The sequence below is a fragment of the Xiphophorus hellerii genome, chromosome 5 (assembly GCF_003331165.1).
Source record: "Xiphophorus hellerii strain 12219 chromosome 5, Xiphophorus_hellerii-4.1, whole genome shotgun sequence".
NCBI lineage: Eukaryota > Metazoa > Chordata > Actinopteri > Cyprinodontiformes > Poeciliidae > Xiphophorus > Xiphophorus hellerii.
In genome coordinates this window covers 28336642-28353893 of record NC_045676.1, presented here as the reverse complement: position 1 = coordinate 28353893, position 17252 = coordinate 28336642, and the positions used below count along the sequence as shown (strand labels likewise).

General features: G+C 38.4%; 1 protein-coding gene across 2 annotated transcripts in view; it reads right to left on the bottom strand.

Annotated features, from left to right (window-relative positions):
• LOC116720298 (voltage-dependent T-type calcium channel subunit alpha-1I-like) overlaps nt 1-17252 on the bottom strand; it is a 209908-nt gene that overhangs the window by 60182 nt on the left and 132474 nt on the right. For both annotated transcript variants that reach the window (XM_032563460.1, XM_032563461.1), the window contains 9 exons: nt 16934-17085; nt 15382-15567; nt 14021-14138; nt 13081-13236; nt 10382-10469; nt 8053-8219; nt 5883-5953; nt 5164-5656; nt 3002-3102 (listed from right to left, as the gene is read on the bottom strand). In XM_032563460.1, the coding sequence (XP_032419351.1) occupies nt 3002-3102; nt 5164-5656; nt 5883-5953; nt 8053-8219; nt 10382-10469; nt 13081-13236; nt 14021-14138; nt 15382-15567; nt 16934-17085 (1532 nt within the window). The remainder of the gene's footprint in view (nt 1-3001; nt 3103-5163; nt 5657-5882; nt 5954-8052; nt 8220-10381; nt 10470-13080; nt 13237-14020; nt 14139-15381; nt 15568-16933; nt 17086-17252) is intronic.

The window sequence follows — 17252 nt, the reverse complement described above, 5'->3', positions numbered from 1 at the left end:
TCCTTTGGCTTGGCTTCCTTTAAGTGGTCATCAGCACGCTGGGAGTCGGGTGAGCGAGCGAGCGAGTGGAGGACAGTGATTTTTCGTTCTTGCAGTGTTCATGGGGAGTTTTCTGCAGCCTCTGGAAAAGCAGCAGCTCAGCCACTGAAGAAACGTGCTGCATTATTCTTTTCTTTATTAAGCCATTTGTGGAACCAGAGAGCCATTTTCTCTTTTGGAACTGAAATTATTTGAAAATTGACTGCTTGCTCATTCCTCAATATTCCAGCAAGGCCTTAAACATTTCCAAACCTTTGTGTTTTTTGAAGGCAGCAGTAACTTATAAAAGGATATATGTTTTTACACATTTGTTGAAAATGTCACTATGTCGTCCCAGTGTGGCATGAGACAGAAAATCTGTGAAAAAATTACTATCCTCTGTCTTCTTCCGGTGCTAACTAGAAACAACCAATCAGAGCCAGGAGGCGGGTCTTACTGCTGTTAATCAGCTCTTGTAAATTCTCAGGCTAGTTAGCATAGCCCCCAAAAAAGGCATATAAAGGGTTTTCCTGTAATGGTTTCTCCACTTTTCTGACATCAGCCAATACATGAGCTTAACTGAGAGCGCTTAGCCCATCCCCCTGGCTCTGATTGGTTGTTTTTGGTCAGGAGCGGTTTCTTCAGATGGCAATAGTAGCTCAGACTGTTGCCATTATAACAAACACTCACAACATGGTGACAGTTTTAATAAATATCTTAAAAAAACAAACATTATTTATAAAAGTTTCACACTGCAGCTTTAAGGTTCTTTAAGTCTTACTGAGAAAACCGGCTTTCTTGGCACCGGAGCGCTAAACAAAGAATTAGCCGAACCGTTTTGCCAAAGTGCACCTCAACACAATGAGCACACATGCCCGCCACGTTGCTCTCCCCTCTGACGAGTTACATCTGTGGCATTTACATCCCAAGCTCAAGCCACTGCCAATCCTGCACTGGCTTGAATAAAGGTCATCGGATGTTGTTTTTTGTTTTAATCACAGTTATTGGAGAAATATCCCAATCAATTAGAATTTGGGACTGAAAAAAACGATGTCCTGGCAGCAGACTACTTTCTCTAAACATTCGGTAACGCTGCAGAAACCACTGAATGCGTTCAACGTTTTATTTTTATTCCATTTTCTAACGACTGTCCCTCAGTCGTTTGCCCACCGACAGACTGAAATTTGCCCAGTCATCTTCTGAAAATGGGTTAAGGTGAGTCAGAATGGAGGGCGTTTTTGACAGTTTCTCTAGTGACTTTGAGTGAAGACTGAGACTCTGCCAGCTTAGAGCTTCCAGTGTAGCTCTGCTGAGGGGTAGCTATTCAGGTCTTTTGAAGCCACTAACAGTTTTTTTTTTTTTTTTTACCAGTATTGGCCTTTATTTAGTACTTTTCATCTTTCCACCAAGTCAGACCAGCTCCCATGTCATGCTGAAAAAAAAAAAAGCAGTCCTACACCTTGATGTCAGGTCAAGTTTACTTGTAAGACCAATTTCAACAACAAGGCAGTTCAAAGTGCTTTAGAATATGAGCACATAACACAATAAACAATTATAAAACAAGCAAAAAATATATTTTGTAAAATGTCATCATTACAATTGTCAAGAATAATCACCATCAAATGTACATTGAACATTTTAATCAATGTTCCAGTTGTTATTAATTATTTAAACAACTCCAAACAGATGGGATTTTGATTTAAAGGAAGTCAGTGTTTCAGTTTTCCGGATGTTTCTTCCAGATTTGTGGTGCATAGAAGCTGAATGCTGTTTCTCCTTGTTTGGTTCTGATTCTGGGGATGCAAAGCAGAACCAGAAGACCTGAGAGATCTGGAAGGTTGATACAACAACAGCAGATCTTCAAAGTATTGTGGTGCTAAACCTTGCAGTGATTTATAAACTAACAGTATTTTAAAGTCTATTTTCTGAGCTGCAGGGAGCCAGTGTCAGTAGAACCGGTGTGATGTGCTCTAACTTTCTGGTTTTAGTGAGAACTCTAGCAGCAGCATTCTGGATGTAAAGACACTGTTGCGGTAATCAATGCGACTAAAGATAAACGCATGGATGAGTTTCTCTAGATCTTGCTAAGACATTAGTCCTTTAATCCTGGAAATGTTTGTTCAGGTGAAAGAAGGCCGACTTTGTAACCGTCTTTAGGTGGCTCTGAATGTTCAGGACCATCACTAGGCCCAGATGTCAAACCTGATCACTAATTTATATCTCTTTTAGCTGAAGAAGTGTACTGATTCTAGACCAAACGTAACTTCAGTTTTGTTTCTTGGGATTTTCTATTGGAGATTATGTTTAGTGTTATTCATACAGTTCTGAAGTGCATAACTAATAGTTGTTCTGCCAACAACTTCACCCACCTGTGCAGCAAGTTTGTCATAATTTATTTTCATTTCCCAAACCCCCATCACTGATGATTACGTCTCCATTCTTGATTTGGTCTTTAATTAAGCCCTGCCTGCGAAGATTGCTTTGTAGATTGATTTCCTGTGTTTATCTCTGCTCTGTCAATAAACAGTTTTCCTCTCAATGCTATTCTCACTTGGCATTTCTGTGTTTAAGCTTTGTTTAATAATAAATTAACACAATTGACTACAAAACTAAATATTTGATATTTGATATATATTCATATATGTATACGCACAACAGTGTATTAGGGCCATTGTAGATATTAAAAAAAAGAAGTACATTTCTCCGATTACTTTTTTTTTTCTTTTTTGGGGGGGGGGTCTGCAAAGGCCCTAATACTTTGCCATACATATACTTTTACAAAAAGCCAAAACATTTTGTCTCATTCACTCCAATGATTTCTTAAGCTTTACATCTCACAGCTGATTTACATGTTGTGGATTTGTAAAACTGCATTCTTTTTGATAACTTTTTGTGCTTAGACTTAAACAACATCTTAAAGAAATTATGTATTTTACCCAAATCATCTTTGAGTTTTATAAGTTAAAAGATTGTTTGTACTCACTTGTTTTGAGGAGAGAACATGTAGACAGACCAGTCCTCTCTAGTCTCACACCAGTCTGGTTTGTAAACCTCCATCATCTTCTGGATACGGAAGCACAAACTCTTTAATGAAAACAGAGAAAGGAGTGAATAAGAATCTGGTATAATGGTAGAAATAAAGGGTGTGCAAAGTTTTAAGTTTCCTGAAATCAAATCAAATAAAACACAATAACATTGTATTGTTTTATATACTGTTTAGTTATTTACACATAGACAATGTACAACATTTCTTTAACCTTTTAAGACGAGAGATTATGGCAAGAAAATGCTAATTTCCCACTGTAGTTTTTGGACAGGTTGATGTAACCAAGTATGATTTAACAGATTATGAACTGGTGAAAATCCATCGAGTAATTAATTACAGACATGTCATTATTCAGATCTCACTAAAACCCAAGCAAACCAACAGGAAAAAAAATAAACTATGTCTTTGCCTTTGTCAATAATGAGAACAAATCTGCTTACACCTTGTCCAAATTCTTATGCAAATTGGATTTAAGTGTCATAAAGATTACATTTTTTGTTGTGCTATTAAATGTATAGATGTTATTGTGTGTCAGGGCTCTTTGAATCACTATAATTAATTTCAGAGAGCTGGTTGATTAGTTTGTCTGGTGAGTCAATTAAAGGAAACCTATTTATGAAGGATGTTCCACATTATTAAGCAGGCCACAGGTTTCAAGCAATATGGAAAAGAGAAAGGATCTCTGCTGACCAAAATCATCAGATAGTGTAGTGCCGTATGAGAAGGTATGAAAACATTAGATATTTAACAAAAACTGAAGCGTTATCGTTGTACTGTGAAGAGATTTGTGGCTGATTCAGAACAAAGATGGGTTTGTACAGATAAAGACATAATGAGGAAGGTTTCTGTTAGACACATTCACAGGATTAAGAGAGCAGCTGTTAAAATGCCCGTACAAAGCAGCAAACAGTTATTTGAAGCTGCTAGAGCCTCTGGAGCCTCAAGGTGGAGGATCCTCCAGAGGCTTGCGGTGCATGAAGCTACTATTGGGCCCCTAACCAGAGCTCACAAGCAGAAACGATCTCAGTGGACCCAGCTGTACATGAAGATTAATTTTCAAACAGACTTGTTCACTGATGACTGCTGTGCAACCCTGGATGGTCCAGATGGACGCAGTAGTGGATTGGTGGTGGATGGCCACCACGTCCTAACATGGCTGTGACGTCAGCAAGGAGGTGATGGAGTCATGCTTTGGGCCGAAATCATGAGGAGAGAATCATTGGTCGGCCCCTTCAGAGTCCATGAAGGTGTGAAAATGACCTCAGCAAAGTAGATGGACTTTCTGACTGATCACTTTCTTTCATGGTTCAAAAAGAAGAGCCGTACCATCTGTAGCAAAATCATTTTCATGCATGACAATGAATGCTGCAAGGAATACCACTGTGTCATTGGCTGCTATGGGCATGAAAGGGGAGAAACTCATGGTGTGGTCACCATCCTCCTCTGACCTCTGACCTCAACCCTACTGAGAACCTTTGGAGTTTCCTCAAGCAGAAGATCTGAGGGTGGAATGCAGTTCATATCCAACCAGCAGCTCTGGGAAGGTTTTCTGACATCCTGCAATGAAATTCAGGCAGAAACTTTCCACAAACTCACAAGTTCAATGGATCAAGAATTGAGCTGTGATATCAAAGAAGGTCCTATGTTAACATGTAACTTGGTCTGTTAAGATGTTTTTGATTGAAACAGCTTTTGATGTTAGTACATGTGAACACTTAATGCTGCACATTCAAAGAATGACCGTTTGCAATTCTTTATAATCCATAAAATGTTTAGAAAATCTGCTGTGCATAATAAATTGGAACATTTTGCATTTTGAGTTTTTTATTTTTGAAAAAATTTCTCCTGGGGAGTTCAGGAAAATTTGATTTATACTGTAATAGTTCATGACTTGAAAATTATACTGACCATCATTTGCATTGACCATTTAGGAAAATCTGAGAAAATATCACTTGCATAATAATTTGGAACACGGTGTATTTAACAGCTATATTATTGTCCAACGTGCAAACATGAGCAACTAGAAATGTAAAATTCACATTTAGGTGGCAATGTAAAAGGGAATTGTAGTGTTCAGAATATGGAGCTTGTCCACTCACATAGTCTGTTTCTTCGTCTAGATCTGCTCTGTCCTTGCGTGCATTGACTTGAGGGAAGACATCGGTCATCAGATGGTTGTGGTGACCCGATGCCTTGCCGTTGCAGTCACGGTGGTCCGCTCCCAGACCGCTGCCGGCTCCCGAGCCTCCGGTGAGCGAGCCCGCCGCCCCAGACCCGCTCTTTCTCCCGTGGTCGGGGAGCTGAACGGGCGGCGGTGCCGGAGCTTGCCCGCCAGTCCGGAGCAATTCTGGGAGTTCCAGGGAAAGAGCCCGCCGATCCCGTCTTCCTCCGAAATGTCTGGAGAGGAACATCGGGGGCGGCAGAGGATGATGGGAGTGATGCGAGTGGAGAGGGTGCGAGAGAAGGGACTCCTGCTCCGAAGCGTGGTGGTAGGAGTAGGGGGAGCGGGTGCTGCGCACGCGCAGGCTCCCGCCAACAGGGGGCGCCCCACTGAAACCATATGTCCGCCTACCAAGGCTGTTGGAGCTGGACCTGAAGAGCAGAAGATGAAAAGCAGAAATAAAAACCAACAAGTGTTCGTGGCCAACTTATGAAATGTTAATGTTAAAGAAATCGACAATCTTCTGTGCATTTGCTGCAGTAATGGTTAACTGCAAAAACCACAGCTGAGACATGAATCACATATATGGACAGTTCAGGTTTCATATTAAGAATTTATTAAGACAAAATGTTAAATAAACAGCAAAGAATTGTCTACCTGCGACTCCATCCAGACTGTGGAGGAAAAGGTCGCCCCCAGTTGTGGTAGTTGGAACTGCGACCATGGCGCTGAAACATAAACACAAATAGTAAAAAGTACAGTTATCTAAACAGAGTCAAGATTTTGCTAAGGAGGTACGCTGTAAATTGTAACATTGTACATAATTGAAAAAATGAATGAATACAACTTGGCTTTGATCGAGTCCAGGGAAACTTTGAGCCCAGGGAATACAGAATTACTTATTTAATTGAATAAGTTAATTGGATTTGACTTATGTTGCTTTGGCTATACTAAGTACTTGATTTAAATAGGTTAAGGGCCCTTAGAGGTAAAGACATTTTAAAAATTACATTACTTCAAAATTAACTAAGTTAATAAAGAAAGAAACTTTCTTTTTTTTACAAGAAGATTCAAGTTAAAAAAATGTGACATCAAAAAGCTGTGGGATTTATTCACATATACAAAAAAATTAAGCTTTAGGTGCCTTTTAAGTAATTACAGCACATAATTGATACTCAAATTTATTAGGTTAGCTTAATAAGTTAGTGCAGTAAAACTGTAACAAGTTAATGTTATGTTTTAACGGAGCCTGTTTTATCCACTCCATACTACTCAGTATATGGCACGATGCGCTACCATAAACCATCATTTAATAAATAACAGTTATTTTACACATGAGACCAGGTTAGATTAGATAGTTTGGTAAAACTTTGACGGGTTGTGAATAAGACGGTCATGACATCGTCATAAACATGAGTAAGTCTTCATGAATATTTATGACTGTTGTCATAAAGTGTCATTCGGTAAATCATGACACTTTTAATACAAAGTTGACATTATTCAAAATGTCTTCGTTATGACAACTTGACATTAACCAAGAAATCATGATCCGACATAAATTTGTTCTAAAAGTATTACTGATTAAACTTTAAAAATTACGTAGCTTTATGTTATTAAAGCTAAAGTTGATGATCTGAGACAAGAGCAACAGAAAAAAGAAAAAATGAAGCTGAAAAAAAACAAGTAGAAGGGCACATGCAAACACAAAGCCTAATGTTCAAAGTTGAGTACTTCAGCATAAAGTATCACATTTTATGTACATCTAATTAACATTTGATAGCACTTTTTGTAATCTTGAATAGTAAGTCAAGGTAATTCCACCTCCAATTTGCACCAGATTTCAGTTCCCTATCAACAACAACAACAAAAAAATCATTTTGATTCAGAATCTATCAAACTCAGAAGCAATCCGTTAAAAAGAGTGACACCGATCGTATCACAGCGCCGCATCAAATCCAGTCCCATCAACGCAGCGCAACAACAACAAAGCAAAGCAAAGCAGAGCAGAGCACCACTAAATGGATCTGATTCACACACCCTGGAGTGTGTTATCATCAAAGTGCTGACTAAATGAGCGCTGCCAAAACTTCAGCCGGAACAAGAAATAAAAGTTTTTCATGAACACCTCTCTTGAATGCCTGTCATCCAGTTGTTTTCAGCACCAGGTTCTACAAATGGTCCCTTGTTATAGAAAAAACCCTCAAAGGTATCAAAGTGAGGAGGATCTCATGCACACATTGAGTTTAGCATCATAACCTCTGAGGTACGAGCGCCGCCACATTTCATTATCTCACCGATTACTTTGTTTTCACTTCTCTACATCTCCCTGCTGGAGTTGCCATCATATATTTATATATGTGTATATATTTCATAAGGCTTCAGTTCAGTTTACAAAAGGAAAAAGAAAGAAAAGAATGTATTTTGTGCATGTACATTAAGAGCTGGGTGCGTGCGGCTTACCCGAGGCAATTATGTGATTTTAATGAGGAGACCGAAACCGTACCAGAGCTGTAATGAATAGAATATACATCAAAGCGCATCAAACTCGATTCACTTGATCAAATCTAAAATCCCTCCCACACAGACATAGATGGCAGTGTTAGAAAACTAATCCTACAACAATGTGCACCTGTTACAAACTCAGGGATTTTTTTGTGTGCTGATATAGCAACAAATTCCTCCTCCTGTATTCCATCGTCGCAGCGGTGTCATAGCAACAGCAAACACACGCCTCAGTGAAATTATGACACGGAGTTTAAAAACAGCTAATGTGACATAAACTGCATGTTCAGTCTGACTCTGTGGGGACGACAGGGCGATGAAGTACCAGAGAAAGGGAGCGTCTCTCCAGGCTGCTCCGCCCGAGGCTCATCAAGCTGCTCTTCCTCGACTCGACGGTGAAGCTGCGCTTCTCTGAGGAGTAGGACCCCCTGGAGCCCGACAGGGCCCCGAGCTCCAGGTGACCGTTTGGTGTCAGAGTACAAATCCTTGGATCTAGAGGTGAGTGAGGAGAGAGAAAAATAACTAAAAGTAAAGCATTGTTTTCCTTTTTGTGCTACAGTCTTTTGATTAAGGGTGTTTTCCACGCCTGACGGTCAAGTAGATTAGGTTCGATCAGGGATCAAAATCAAAACATTTGCTATGGGGTGCACCGATTTATCGGCGGTGATTTCCTGAATTTTGGGAGATTGGTGACTGGTCGAAATCGAAGCACCCGTAATTTGTTGCATTTTCATCTGGCATGATTTGTTTTCACACTGCAGAGAATGAAAAACAAACACGCAAAAAACCTGTTCCCCTCCTCGCCTGTGGTGGCGCTGCACCCAGAACCACTGAGGCAAACAACAAAATCCTCTGAAGAAAACGCAACTTAACTTCCTTCTTTGCAAAATGTAAACAAAAATGGAGTATGGTCATATTTCAGTGGTGGCAGAATTTATCTTTGGTAAAAGACCAAGAGCCATTTCTGCTGCTAGACTCGCACATTTGTTTTGGTTGCATTTACCCAAAATGCCCTGCGCTATAGTTCGCTTCCTGTTTTCGGAGCACACCAGAGTTCACTTTAACCGAACTGGGACCTAGGATTTTATGCAGACCAGAGTTTGCTTTCTTCGTCAGAGTTCGAATACGAATACACAAACGAACTGGACTTTCCAGGTAAGTTTGATTCAAACGGACTAAACAGGGGTGCTGAGCATGCATCCTACATTACAAAAAATAAAAAATCAGTGCATCTCTTATTAGAAAATAAAACTAGGCGAGTAGAAATTTACATTTTGTCTTGTCTGTCTTTAATTGTAGTGTAGAATTTTTCTTTGGAGTTCAACTCTTTGTGAAGATATAGAATTTATAAAAAAAGTCAAATATAGTTTCATGATAAAAACATGTTTTAAATATCCTCAATACAGAAACCGAGTTCAGTTATGTGAAGAATCACACTTCACATAAACAGATCCGTCAGGAAGAAAAAAGGGAAAACAATAGCTGTGTGTTTTGCTTATGTAAGTGGAAAGTGTGGACGTTTGTTGTTTTGGTTGTTAGGAAATAAGCCGAAGCTTTTTACACTGCAAAGATCACATCTGAAGAGCTGCTGGCGTTCCCTCGGCTGCAGGCTGAAACGGTTTGCTGTGAGATCAAATCAAAGATAAAAATGTATTTCATCTTGTAAAACTGCTGAATAAACCCTCTGAGCACAAACTCTGGGCAACAAACTTCTGTAATGTATTCAAAGCGAGAGAGCGAAACAAAAGATTGTGAATTGGAAGGAAAATAATGCGTCGTTTTCCAGATTTGTTATAAATTGAAAACTGGAAAGTGTGGCATGACGTATGCGTTTTATTTTCAACAGTCTTTTTTTTTTCCCCAAAAAAATTTCAGAATGATGTTAAATTCATCTAATAGTTTAATGGTAAATGTTTTGGTTACATGCTTTTGCATTTTCATTGATTAAGATTATTTTTATGCTGCATGTGAATTTGTCCAAGATTCAAACAGTTTCTATTGGACACATTTTGAATGTGTGCTTTGGGATTTGAAATATTTTTTTCTATCTCCATCACATTATCCTGTGTTGAGTAGAGATGCACCAATCCGATAATAATATCGGTATCGGTCCCAATATAAAGAAAAAAAGTACTAGATCGGGTATCATGACAATGTGCCTGATAAAAATATGGCAGATCTATTCAGTCTAATTCTATGCTATGTGCTCTGAATAATATCATGATGTATTATTTATTTTAAATTATATTTAGAATTTAGGATTGCAATTGCAAAGGTTTGTTGCCGTTACTTTTGACCAAGATTGTGAAGCTATTAGTGTATTCAAGTGTACTGGTGCAGAGTTAAGAAATAAATGTGTTATTCGGTACATTTGTGTCTGTGTTTAAAAGAAAAACCAAACATTTTAAGTCAAGTTCAGCTCTGTTTTTCTGTATCGGATCAGTATAAGCCGATACTAAACCTCAGATATCAGTATAGGAGTTGAAAAAAAAATTGTGAAACATCTTGAAATATATCAAAATCCATCCACTCTATTTGATTTTGTCGTAGATATTTTATTTTTTTGGCTTGAAGCTGAGATTACTGATCCAAAGGAACAAAATATCTGCAGTAGAAACGAACCGGCGCTTGAGTTGCGAGGCGAATGAACTCACCAGACAGCTTAATGGAGTCTCGTTTCTCACTCTCATCATAGTTGGAGGACGAGCGGTCGTCGTCGGAACAGGAGCGATTCGCATCACCCTGCAGGCGGAGAAACAAACCAGGAGCGTGAAGCATTAGGCTCACAGGGCGCTCTTCAACGACATACCGCATCTTTTCTTTTTAAAAATGTCCTTTTGAAAAGTTCTTGTTTCACATTTTAGTGTTTTAAAAGCACACAAAAAAAAACATACACATTTTTTATGTTTCCAAATGTCATCTCTTTTGAAATCATTGCAGATTTACCATAAAAGCAGAAAAATCCCTGCGGGGCAAGGGTGATAAATCTAAGAGGCTCAATATGAAGTTCTTTCTGGAGATCAAATCAGTAAATGCTTAAAACCGTTACACACCATTCAAGAGACCCTCACAGGTTTGTTTAAGACCTACAGGGATTTTCCTACAGCTGTTACGACAGTAAATTGGCTCAATAATCCCTGGGGTGCGTATATGTGTGTGAAGCGGATGAAGGCGATGAAGGTGAGAGAGTCTGAGGGGGAGCGGTGGGTGGGGAAAAAAGGAGAGGAACATCCTGGAAGACTGACAGCTGCTGTTGACGTGTGTCAGCACGTTCCCAGCCTTATACAGTGGATCCGGTAATTCACTGATCAACGTTTAAAAAGCTGACAGTTATTAAACTAATCTTTCTGAATGAAATCATTTTTGACATTAGCTTGACAGTTAATGGGAGCATCGTTTACCAAGTGAGAGGGATGGTTCAGAAATGCTAAAGCGCCAAAATAATGTCTGAACATCTACTAACCAAGTTAACTAAAACTAATGACATAAAAACTGACGGGGAGAAAACATTTTTGTTTACTGGAATAATTAACAGAAAGAAATTATAACTAAGTGGAAGTAAATTGTGCGTTTACAAAACTAACTAAAACCTACCGAAATAATAGACATGGGGTTATTATGCCATCACTGTTAAATTACTTGAAAATTGTCTCAAAACAACAATATATTGTTAATCACTATAACTTCTGGGACAATTTGTTACAATGACACTAAATTGAACATGTATGCAAAGATGTTTGGTTTTTTCTGTAATTGGTTAAATGAATGTTCTGAAGAATGATATTTTTGGTTTTCATAAGACACATGCTTTGATCATCAAAATTAATAGAAACTACACTGTGTGTAATTAGTCTACATATGACATGACTTAAATGTTTAAATGTATTACTGACATGAATTGTTCAAGTTTTCATGTTCTGATGAATTAAGATGCACCTGAATTTGCAAAATACAGGTCATATCAAAATCATGTTATTTAGTGTGTTGATTTCCCTTTTTAATTTTATTTATACATTAATTATGCCAGAGGCTGCTGTGTGTTATGTGTTTATACTTTTGTAATTGAAAGCTGGATATACTACACATCTTAGTGGCACCCAGAAAAATAACACATTGTCCACATAGTTTTCATTTTTGCACCAAAGCAGAAAAAACCTGCAGATTAAAAAAGTGCTGAGCTGTATTTTAGATGCAGCCGTGATAATGTAAACGCGTTAGTAGTTGATGTAAGACGTACGCAGCCAGTTTGGACAGCTGCATCGATTGCATTTGAATTGGATCTGCCTCGTCAAATGTGGCGTCATGTACATCACAAATGCTGAGCTTAATTTAGCTCTAAATGCCAAAGGTCACAGTGTAAACGCCATCGACCCGCGCAGACAGATGGACGTCAGCCCTGAGGATGAAAGGATGGAGGGGCTGAAAAAAAACTACAAACAATACAAGTTTGTAGTTTTTGCTCCGCAGTAAATTGCTTTGGGATGTCACATTTTATAAAGAATTATATCTTTATCCACTTATTTATTCATTCATGCTGTTTTGTACATGTATTGCAAGATGGGCAAAAAGACTTGCAGTGTGTTACGCGATCGCAAAACAGAGATTATAACAAAACAGTTGAGACAAGCAAAAATAAACAACTCCAGAAGTTTTTTATGCATGTTACTAGTTGTTAGTACGGTTGTGTCTGGTTTCTTTTTTTTCATCATTTTTCATTTCTTATGGTTATTTTTTGTCTTGAAAATATTAAACGAATAATATTATAAGCTTAGCCTACAAATCATTCTAGTGTCTACATTTCTAGACACAACTTTGGAAATGTGAGGAATGTCTTAATTTTTTCAATTATTTATTTGGACTCTTCTGCTTTGGGTGGAATAAAATACAATATTTGAATACTTTTTTTCTTATGTGGTAAAATGTTTAACTTGCCCTGGACTTTCTCCCTAATCTACACAATAATATTTGGCAAGTTTCAGAGAAAACCACGCATTTTTTTTTCTTTTACTGTTATAAAGAAACTTCTGACATATTTCTGGTTGAATTTTGGTTCAATGTTTATTTTGACCACATTTAAAGTTGGGGACAACTGGCTCGCTTTTTGTTAGGCAACATTATTTGTTCCCACTTTCAGTCTATGTTTATATTCATTGTCCTGCTGTTATTGTGTCCACGTTTTACACATCTAGCTGCTTATTTGGTGAATTTGGAGGCATTAATATTTCCCCCTAATTTGTGCGGTGCACCGGTCAGTGACCCTGAGAATACAAAATACAGTTCAAATAAATAAAAGCCCCAAAATAATATTTTGTGGTTTTTTTCCCTTTAAAACAAGCTTATGATCATGACTTACCTCCGCCTGAAACCCTTCGACCAAAATGGCCACCAGCAGATTGAAGAGGACGTAGTTTCCAAAGGTCATGAGCGCCACGAAGTAAAGAGCGGCGAGCGGTGAGGTGGCTGCCATGCCGTTGTACAACACGGCGTTCCAATCCTCCTGGGTCAGAATCTTGGAGAAAAGCAAAGGAAACCAAAAAGAATCTTAACGGAAGCTTTGCACACACACTTTAGCACAAGTTGGTTGTTGTTTACCATCACTAAGATGGATATTAATCAGCACAATAACACCCACCGGCGGCGCCCAACCCAGGCATGAAACTGTTGAACTCTAGATCTCCTTCAATGACAGGCTGCTGCATCTTTGGTGCACAAAGCAGCGTCACAGCAGATCCTTCCTCCCAGCAGCTGTCACACTCCCAACAAACTCAAGTGTTTTCATCCCTTCTGTTATTTTGGTTATTTTCACAGTTTTACTCATTTTTAAATAACATTTCTGCTGGTATTGCACATGTTTGTTCTGCATTGTTTTTAATTCTCATGTGCTGCAAACATTCTGTTTTGTCTTTTTTATTGCACAAATACAAGTGCACATTAGGTACACATAAAAAAAAAAGTCCTTCTACTCACCTGCACATTTCTTGGATCCCTATTTTTGATAACTGCAGAGTATTTCTATGTTATAATCTTGTCCATAAAGTACAGAAAATTATTCTAATTTTTTTTTTTTTTTTTTACACAGTTTCAAGACTTCTTGATCTTTGTGTGAACCTACCTTGATCCTGCTGCTACACCTGAATTTCCCCACTGTGGGAAGATAAAAGATAAGTCTATTCTATTCTACCAATAATTAAAGCTAAACATACTTCCATAAAAATGTGTAGATTGTTATCAAAAACACACATTGGCTCCATTTTTCTAATACTTTAGATCTGAAACTTTGGCACGTCGGCTACCTGGAAAACGGTGACGATAGCCCAGAGCAGGGAGTCAAAGTTCTTCCTGTCTGGGACTGTATCCCCAGTTTCTGTCTTCAGACTGAATTTACAGCCGAAGATGTGCATCCCGAGGATACTGCAACACAAAAAAAGCCACACAGGCAATGAAAACACATCGGCTAAAGAATATAATCGCAATCTTCTATATTTACAGTATGCAGAGCATGTCATTTTCTCTTTTTTTTATACAAATTGTTGTTTTTGTCTTTGTTAACATTGATTAGAAGGTTGAATCCAAAAACATGGATAGCATTAATTCCTAAAAAGCAATTTTTTTTTTCAAGCAAACTCACTGAGTGGTTAAAAAGAGTCACGTGGATCGCTTAATGTGCAAAACTTTTTAAACACTTCTTTTTATTGTATCACAAATATTTGAAAATGCAAGCATTCACATGGTAATCATGACCAGACAGCACCACCATCACAGAAATATTTTTAATTAATATACAATACGTTACACTTTGTGGACTCCTAAATATAGATATATGGGTTAGCTTTATTTTATTTTTTCACCGATCATTTAAAGCAAATTGGAGGATAACAAAGTTCATCTGTTCTGATTTAAAAGAAAACTGACTTGAGTTGAACGATGATTATTACCTTTTACCCCGCAGTACTTAAACATTATCTTATGAATTCCAACAAATTCATATATATATATATGAATGGAGTTTTACAACATCCCTCTAAATCAGTAAGGCTCTGTGTATGGAGTTCTACAAAGACCTTCAATTGTATTTATTTGGTATTTTGAACCTTAGGTTAATTGCTGCTGAACAGTTTTGGGATTCCATAAACTTCAATGGAAATTTCAAGATCAAAAGAACTCATAAAAAGACATAAAATGTACTTTAAATCCCTAACAGAGCAGACAAGAACCAGGAAAGATATACGGATATAAAGATGTAGATTCTATTACCTTGAAATATTTATAACCAAGAACATACATTTCTTGACTAAAACACATGTTTAAGGAAAAGGAAAAAACAAAAAAAAATTTATACTGTATATAATTCTGCTTTTCTTATTAATTATGTCAGCTTTGGTCCTCCATATTCTGATGCCTGTGATGTAATTATTAATCAAGTCAATACAACTACAACAAGAAATATGAGCAAAAAACAGTTACAATATAACTGACAGTGCATGCATAGGTGGGCATATTAGCGCTTTGTAACACAACGACAAGTATTGCACATGTAATTCAAAGTCTTCTGAAACAGAAGATATTTTTATGAGGATGTGTTTCAAGTTTGTGACGCTAAAACCTCAAAAAAAAAAAAAAAGAATCAGCTCTGTGTTGCAGAGCATCGCCTTACCTAAAGATGAAGATAAAGAGCATGAGCAGCATGCAGAAGGTGGCCACGTTGTCCATGGTCTTCATGAGGACAACCAGCTGTCTCCTGAGTGCCGGCATAAACCTGACCAGCTTCAGCACGCGCAGCAGCCGGAACGTCCTGAGCACCGACAGGCCGCCGTCCGACTGGCCGACAATCTCACAAACGCTGCGGCGTCAGAGAAACAAAACGCAGGCTCACGTTTCAATTTAAATCAGAGAGTTTGTTTTAAATCCTCTTAACAGTCACCCTCAAAATGCTTACATGTAGGACAATGTGTCCATGAGGACACTGGTGGCACCATGGCATCTAAGGGGTTAATTAGAAAAAAACTCATATCTTCTCCAAAGTGCATTTGATTTATTTTCCTCCAGTATTCGTTATGTTTTTATATGTTTCAAACACTGGATGTGTTACGTAACTTGGACTTATGGTGTTTTTGCATCTTTGGATATTCTTTGCGTTGACTGAGAGTTTTTCTCTCGGACTGAACCAACCAGCCATCAAAGGGTCCAGTAAGCACATCAAAATACTCTTTTCCCCTGAACCGTTGAGTACTGAACGGAGGCACTTCCATAGAGTGGCTTTTTCCTCAATGGCCGAGGACATTCAGGAAGATGAAGACAGGGAAGAAAAAAAAAAAAACGGGCCGAGAAGCATGGGATTAGAAGACAGACGCAGAAACGTTCAATCAACCTGCATCTTTCTGTGATGGGTTGCACATTTGATCTTTTTTCAGTTTTACATGCTTTGATGTGTATTTCATCTGAGGTGTCTAATGGGGATCACAGACAAAGACTTCTAACCATATGAACTAGGGGGGGGGGGGGGGGGGGGGGGGGAAACAAAAACGCACAAGCAGATCAAAGCCGCAGCCATTCACAGAAAGCTCCAGGCACACACAACAAAAGACAAAACATGTTCCTGTTGCTGCCTGACACGCTGGCATCGCGATCCGTACAGGTGGTGCATTTGTACCGGGCAGCGCGTGTTTGACACTTTGACAAAACTGGGGTGATTTAATAGAAACCACCTCTACTGAGTAACCAGAACACAGAGGCAGAAAGACAGAAACAAAGACAGACAGAGAGGAAGACAGAAAGAAAAAAAAGACAAAGACAGAAAGAAAAAAAGACAAGGACAGAGAGAAAGAGAAAAAAGAAAGAAAGAGGGAAGAAAGAAAAATTAACGAAGACAGAAAGATGAAACAAAAGACAAAGACAGAAGGAAAGGACAGACTGACATAATGACAGAAAGAAAGACTGAAAGATAAAGAAAAAAGAAGGAATGAAAAAATGAAAGACAGAAGAGAGAAAAGAAAAAATGAAGACAGAAAAAGAGTCAAAGACAGAAAGTTGGAAACACAGAATGACAGTAAGACACATGATTTAACTGCACTTGTTCCTGCTTGTAACGCATTAAATTTGAATTAAACTCACACATTGTGAGCATAATGCACCAAGTTATGACACGTCTGCCCTTTAAGAACCTCGGCCTGTCGTAAGTGTGAGGTCTAAGGTTATTCTGCTTGTACCTTATGATGACGATGATGCCATCAAACACGTTGTAGGGGTTCCTCAAGTAGTTGAAGGAGCCGAAAGCAGTGAGCTTCAGGATCATCTCCATGGAGAACATGCTGGTGAAAACGATGTTGCAGATCTCCAGCACGTTGGTGAGCTGCTCCGGCTGACCGCCAGAGGACGCAAGATCAGAAATTCGAAAAGAAAAAAAATGAATAAATAAAAACAGAGAGAGGAGGATTAAAACTAAAGAAAGACAAGAGAATTAGAGAAAGTAGCAGGGAAGTGTCTTGAAGCAAGTTGCAACAAATGAAACTGTAATCAAATATGTTA